A 7,767-nucleotide genomic window follows, 5' to 3' on the forward strand; every position below is an offset into this window, starting at 1 on the left:
AGAGCAAAAAATGTTTTAACATTTAAAAATATATTTTATTAGATAAGAAGAAAGAATGGTGCTAAAAGAATTAAAATTCTTACTAAACCATTGTCAGCCTCTTCCTTTGAACGTTTAAAACTCAAACTCAGAGTTTCCAACCAACTTGAGCCTGAAGGGTGTTAAGGAGTGTGCATTAGTGGACAACATAATCGAGGCTCAAGAAAATAAAAAAATCAATTAGCAAGTTAGTTAATAAGTGAAGTGTTGTGTACTTAGTTTGTACTATCACAGTTGTATATAAATATTGAAGTCTCTCCGGTGATTGAGAGCTTTCCACGGTGGCCCAACAAGTGATATCAGAATCGATTCAGTGGTCGAAAACTCCCCACGATGGCTCAACAAAATGGTATGAGAGTCAAAGATTAATCGGTTTGGTGTTTTAAGAAATTTGAGGAGGAGATTATTAATATTACAAGTGTGAAGAATGTATGAAATTAGTCTTATATTAGAGAAAGTAAGGAAGAGTGAGAAGTTTATATGATGAGAAACCCTTAACTTAATACCTTAGGATGGGTGAGTTGGATGTGGTATTTTCTCATGTATGTTCTCTCACTTGCTTCTCCATAGGGACTCAATAAATAGTATTAGAGCCGATTCGGTGATCGAGAAGTCTCATAGTTTAAGGTAATTAATCTAAAATATTTGTCAATTTAAAACATTGATTCATTCAAAATAAATCAACAAATATAATTATAATTTATATTTAGATAGATATATTAAACTTATCATTTATAAACGTAGCTACATCTTTATCATTAGATATAGAAATTTTAACTTAGAAAATTAATTATAATACTTTTATAATATTAATACTATACTAGTTAGACTAAAGTTCATGGCTTCATGAATTCTTATGTTTAGATTGCATAGAGAATGAGGCATTAAATATACATAACCTTTAGTTGTCTGCAACTCAGACGCGGTATAATAATGATAGTTGAAAATGAAATGAAAGAAAAGAGGGTGTCTTTTTCACTCCCCTCCTCATTAGTAGTACTGCAATAGTACATAAAGCATTCTAACTCTTCTTATTTCGTTTTTTCTTCTTTTTATTTCTCCTATTTTTCATAAAATAGAGCTGTATTTGTTCATCTCCTCGGTCCTAGTAATCTAAATAAGATAGGTCATAACTTGGTTATTAATAGATTTGGAAGTGGATAAGGAAGGCGAAAGAAAGAAATCTTTTTTCATTCCAAATATTGATAAGTTAGTGATTTCGTTCTTGCAATCAAATTCAAATAGTCGTTAAAGTCTTCATTCTTACTTTCAACGAGCCTCTCTTAGTTGCATCAACTTGTAAAACTCTTTCTCTCTCAACAGGAAAGGGAGAGCGAAAAAAATTTTAACATTTAGAAATATATTTTATTGGAAAAGAAAAAAGAATGGTGCTAAAAGAATCAATATTCTTCCTAAACCAAAGTTAGCCTCATTCTTTGAACGTTTAAAATGAAAACTTAAAGTTGCCAACAACTTGAGCTTGAGGGGATGTTAAGGAGTGTGCATTAGAGAATAGCAAAATCGAGACTTAAGAAAATCAAGAATCAATTAGCAAGTTAATTAATAAGTAAAATGTTGTGTGCTTAGTTTTTGCTGTTACAGTTGTATATAAATGTCGAAATCTCTCCGGTGAATGAGAGCTTCCCACGGTGGCCCAACAAGTAGTATCAGAGCCGATTCGGTGGTCAAAAACTCTCCATGGTGATTCAACAAAGTGGTATCAGTGCTGATAGTTAATCGTTTTGGTGTCTTAAGAAACTTAAGGGGGAGATTGTTAATGTTGCAAGTATGAGAAATGTATAAAATTAATCTCACATTAAAGAAAGTAAGGAAGAGCGAAGAGATTATAAGATGAGAAACTCATTAACTTACTATCTTAGAGTGGGTGAGTTGGATGTGGTGCCTTCTAATCTATATTCTCTCACTTGGTTCCCTATGGTGGCTCAATAAGTAGTATCAGAGCTGATTCACTAACAATATTTACATTATGTAGGTAAATCACAAAATTTATCAAGATAAGAAATGTTAATCCTTCTTAATTATTATCAAATAAATATTTTCGATAATTACGAATTCTACCATAAAGTATTGCGTCACTTTCTGACGCGTGCATAAAAGTGAGCCACGTAACAAGGACGAGGCTAATAAAACGAAATTCTCTTTATATATATATATATATATTGGTTACTTTATGTTAATTCCGCTTCTTCTTCTTTATCTGTTATTTTTTCGCTGTATTTGGCTGTTAAAGAGTGTACAGAATTGGTCAGAAATTTGAAACATATTTTACTGGTTTATATTTTTTTTTATATTGTTGTTTTTGGTTTATATTTGGAGTCCACTTTCGACAAAATTGATGTGATTTAAAATTATATTTTTAAAATATATATTTTTTAAATTAATAATAATTTGTTATATTTTTATGTTTTAATTAATAACCTTTATATTATATAATATTATTTTTGTTTTATAATTCATTTCCAAATTATATACTTTAATTATATGTTAGATGGACTGACTCATGCTTGGAACTTGGTTTTATCAAATTAGTTAAGGGTCAAATTCAAACATTAGAAATAAACCCAATAAATTATTAAAGTATTTGCTTTGATGCATTAAAAAAATAAATGTGTGTTGGTATAATAAATATATGACTTAATAAAAACTTGACATGTGAACTACAAAATCCACATCAACAAATATTTTTACTTTATAAAAAATATTATATATTCTTTAATATTAATATATCTTTTAAATTAATAAAAAAAACTAAAATATCTTTATCATTGATTTTTGAAAAGATTAAAGAACCTTTAATATTATAAAAAATAGTATTTTGCTATTAATATGAAAAAGATCAAAATCCCTTTTGTCTTTAAAGTTTTTAATTGTATTACAAAATAAAATCAAAATTTAATTTTAAAATATTAAAATATCAAATGAGTTCATTTCAAAAAAATTAAGATACCTTTTATTATTAATTTTAAAAAGACTAAACATATTCATCACTCTTCTAAAATTATTTTGTATTAAAATATATTTTTTGATCAAAGAAAAAATTTATAAATGTTAAAATATACCCATCACTTTTCTAAAATTAATTTTGCATAAAAATTAATATTAAAGAAATTTTCCCCAAAAAAAAAAGTTATAAATTTTTAAAATATAGTCATCATTCTTTTAAAACCGATAGTACTAGTGGCTTGATTTTATAATGATTTCTGCAACCTTTTTTTTTAAGTGATAGTTTTATGCTTAGGGTATCTACCTTGGTTCTTTCTGGTTTTCATGAATATGGTTTTCCATCCTAAGATTCGAAACGATACTCGATTCTTGATTCTAAAATTGATCAAACGATTCACAATTTGACAACTATTTATGACATTGTGTTGGTTTGAGTGAAGCATAGAAACACAATTTTTATTTGAATTGCATCAGAAAAAAATCAAATTATATTAAAAAAAATCCATAATTTAATTATTGTCAAGAAATAAAATCAAGAAACACGTACAAGCCCATGCCCCAAACAAAAATATACAAATGGAGGAATCAACTTTGCCAATCAACAAGAACAACATAACCTACCATTTTACAAAACATATTTTATAAAATCAGACACTTTAACACAAACTTTCCCTTGGCTAACAAGAAAGCAATCATCATAACGAAAATCAATGAAGAATGACAAGACGCAATATATTAATGCAAGAGTTTTGCATATTATGTCCCCATGCAAAGGAACTAGGATTAGATTTATGTCCTTTTCTTACTAGGCCTTCCCAATGATATTTGGATGAATCCAAACTTTTTCCTCTGAGCCATAAAATGCTTTTGATGATCCCTATCTGTTTCAGGATTTGAAGGAAGAGTAAGATCTTCCCTCAACGCTTGGAGCATTTGACTCAATGCTACCTTCTGTCTTGCAGCATGCTCTTCCATCTCCTTTGTTGCAGTGTAATCTTCAGGAACTTGCTTTCTGCTGAGCACATCTCGCATTGAAACTGTGGACTTCAGGACACGTTTTCGGTCATTGTTCGCTGTTGTTGACCTCGTCACATCTGGCAGAGAAGAATCCTGACAGCATCCTGTGTAAGCAAAGTTGTGATTGATAGATCTATACATTGATTGTCCCTTCATATCATCCTGAGGAATCCATTTCCGAAGAGCCTCATTCGCAGCATGCTGCTTTCTGTTTGCAGTTTCAACACTGTTTAAAGCCTCAGTTAGGCGTTGTTTGCTAAGCAGAACTTCTTCTGTTGCTTCCTCCAACTTCTTCAAAATATTCAATTTAGAAGCATTTATTTCATCGATTTGAAATCTCGAATCTACTACCTTCTTCAACGTAGACTCTTCTGGTATTTGAACTTCAGGATTTAGAGGAGTGTGCTCTCCTAATGCGAAAGTCACTCTCCGACGTTCTGGTAGAACAAGTCCAGATGGTATCTCAGCACCAGATAGAGCCTTGATTTCGGCAAGAGCAATAGCTTCGGCTGCCCTCGCAGCTTCTTCCATCTTTTTAGCTGCAAACCACCTCATCTCAGCAGTCTTAATACTAAGTATGTTCTCTTCGTATGATAATGGCTTTGAAACTTCAGATCTTAGTGTTTCGACCATTCTATTGCTTTGATCAGCATCAGGTTTGAAACTCACCAAAATGTTCCCAGGATTATCTGAAGTGGAACTTGTTTTCATAGAAGCCGGTGATGGATTCGATCTTGCTTCTTCTTGTGCCCTCGTTTGTGCAGAGACAGCTGCAACCTTTGATGCTAGCTTCTCACGCGTCCTCTCAAGAAAAAGCCTCTCCTTCTTCATCTTCTTATTCAGAGACTCAACAGAAGATTGAATCACCCCAAGATCATTTATGGTTTTGCCAAGGTTCATCTTAGCTTGTTCCAACTCGATAAAGAATTGATCAGATGATGTAGCAGAGACACAGCCAGGGTTTGGATTCTGCAATCTTTGTTCTTGATTGCCAGCAACAGTTCCATAATTTTCTTGGTTCATCTCCTTAACAACAACAGGGGTACCAACATGTTCATTGTCAGTTGCAGAACACTTCAATGCTTCAGTTTGTAGCTGCTGCTTTAACCCCTCCACAATCCTTTTGGTAGCTGCCAGTTCTTCGAGCACATCGAGTGTTTCAAGTTCTTTCACTATCAAATCCTTCTCCAACTTGGCTGCTTGTTCCTCCACTTTCTTTATGTCAAACTCCTCATCGCTATTCTGCAAACAATAATCTTCAACACATTAGAGAGAAAAACAAACACACAAATTCATATTAAAGAAAACACTATGCTCAAAGCCTCAAACAGAAAGGCTGGCAGAAAGAGTAAGCGAAAATCATAAGCATATTTCCAAGGACAAATTCAAATGTAAAAGTGTAAAACCTTTGAAGTCTCAAATAACTACAGCACATACCAATAGAATGAATAATAAAAAAAAATAACTAAATCTTTCTCTATCAACAATTGATCATCTACAATTCCAACATTGCGTTTGTGCTAAATACTACTGAGTAAAAGAATTAAATTTTCAATGTGAATTGAGAAATTTAACTCCATAAGCTCATGAATCTCAAATAATGAGATGAAAAGTAAAGAACAGTTCCACTATTGCAACTTCAAGCACAGAAACTTGAACCCTAAAAAACTCGGAAACAAAAACCTGTATCATGCAATCCTAAATTTGTTTTAGGAAATAAAAAAAATCAACGCATTGTTCAAAAGTTCAGTTCACAGAATCACTGCATTTTCATTTCTGACCCTAAAAAAAGAAAGAAAAAAAAACCTTACATGCAGCCAAGGTCCGCTTCCTCCAAAACGAGTAACCGCCTCTTTAACCGATCCAAACGGCGGCGAAGTATCAATTTCAGCTCTCAAACCAACCTTCCTGATTCCAGAACCGGTTTCACCACCGAGATTTGGAGTCTCCTCAGCCATTGTTGCCACACACCACCGAGTTTCGCAACAAGCTTGGAAACTCCCTTCGACTTTGACTTCTGTAGTGACGACGCGTTCATTCTGAAATTTATGGCAAAAATGAGTGAGTGTGATGATGGTGGTGGGGAACCGAGTCACGAACTCGGTAGTGCAAAAAGGGTGGCGGGTCAGTGACTCGGGTCCACGCTGCTGCTTCGGGTGAAAACGGAAAAAAGGAGAAAAAGAGAGGGAAAGAAGAAAAGCGCTTCGGGTGCAAACTTCTTTTTTTTTTCTTTTTTGGAGGTTTGTTTTAGTGTGGGTCTGGTAACAGGGGAGTTATGGTGCGCGCTTTGATTTGGTTCGTTGGTGGAAGGAAAAGTCAAAGTTTTGTTAGTTAAGTGTTGTGATGAGTAACCAATGAGTTTATGACACGTTGGATTTTAGTTGGGAGGGGGCTTATTATGGGACTTTTTTATCTCCTTGATTGGGAGCGTGATTTGCGGCTTCGTAAAAAGCGCTTTTGTTAAAGTAATGAAAGGAACGAAACGACGTCGTACTGGTTGCCACTTGCCAGAAGATAAAAGATGGAGATTTTGTAAGGAAGAGATGTGAGGGATCATGTACATTAGAAAAGCTAAATTGTGGTTAATCCATCAAAAAATTATAATTATATATTAGTTAACTAATTTAGTAAAATTATTTCAAAAATTATATTTATATTTTTTAAAATTATTTAATTGAAACTAAATTTAAAAAATTAATTTTTAATTGATTAACCAAAATTAAGACTAAAGTTAAAATATTAATTTTTAATTAATTAACTAAAATTAAAATTAAATTTAAAAAAAAACTTTAATTTCACTCTTTAGATTAAAAAATTAATTTAAAAATTGTTTTTTTGTAAAAAATCAATTTTTTATTTAAAAAATGTTTTTTTTCAAAAACCAATGTTTTATCTAAAATTTAATTTTTTAAATTAATTTTTTTTATAATCAATTAAAAATTGATTTTTAAATTTTCTAATCGGTTAATAATTAATTTTATTATATAAAATTAATTTAGTTAATTAATTAAAATTAAATTTTAGTTTACTAAATAACAAGTTTAGTTTTTAGATTAACCAAATTATGTATGGATATTATTAATTTATTATTGATATGCACCATCTATATTGTTGTAGCTAATAAAGTTGAAAATAGAGTAAAATAAGGAATAAAACTTAAAATTTTTATGAAATTGAAGGAGAATTTATTTCATCATCAAAAGTTTCAAAATTTAAAATAACTTTTTTTTTCATTTAAATAATAAAAGCCTCTTAATTTTTCATATTTTCGTAGTATTTTTCAATCCAATTGAATAAAAATATTTTATCAAAAGTTTAAATTTTATTTAAGAGTTTGTCACTAATTATTGAATTATTATCTACATTAGACATATTCAAATGATCTAGATTTACTCAAACGAATAAATAAATTGTTTACATGACTAACTTAATTTATTTTTTATTGTCAGTATTTTTTCTTTTGTTTTGGTTTTGGTATTACCAACCTAATTTAGACTTTTTTTTTGTCATGGTACATGGCCAAACATGCCTGGTCGGGTATAACCCGTCCAAGCTACAACTGGAAAGAATCAAATTTCCAACCTAACTCAATTGTCTTTCTCAAAGGTCTTCGGATTAGCACTATTTCCCAGGACACCTTCAAGGTATCGCAGTCTTCCTTGTCAGTGATGTCGCCTCCTCCATTGTCCTGGTATCAGTTGTCACCACCGGCTTCCACTGAAGGTTGCATTGATACTGCGCCTTCAA

The 7,767-nt window shown here is 31.4% G+C and overlaps 1 protein-coding gene across 1 annotated transcript; it reads right to left on the reverse strand.

Moving 5' to 3' along the window:
• Positions 1–3,497: 3,497 nt before the first annotated feature.
• LOC107496974 (WEB family protein At2g40480) lies at positions 3,498–6,205 on the reverse strand. The gene is made up of 2 exons (XM_016118308.3): positions 5,832–6,205; positions 3,498–5,262 (listed from the first exon to the last, which is right to left on the reverse strand). The coding sequence occupies exons 1-2, from the start codon at positions 5,976–5,978 to the stop codon at positions 3,793–3,795; spliced, it is 1,617 nt and encodes a 538-aa protein (XP_015973794.1). The 5' UTR covers positions 5,979–6,205; the 3' UTR covers positions 3,498–3,792.
• Positions 6,206–7,767: the final 1,562 nt, after the last annotated feature.

Source organism: Arachis duranensis, chromosome 7 (genome assembly GCF_000817695.3).
Source record: "Arachis duranensis cultivar V14167 chromosome 7, aradu.V14167.gnm2.J7QH, whole genome shotgun sequence".
Taxonomy (NCBI): domain Eukaryota; kingdom Viridiplantae; phylum Streptophyta; class Magnoliopsida; order Fabales; family Fabaceae; genus Arachis; species Arachis duranensis.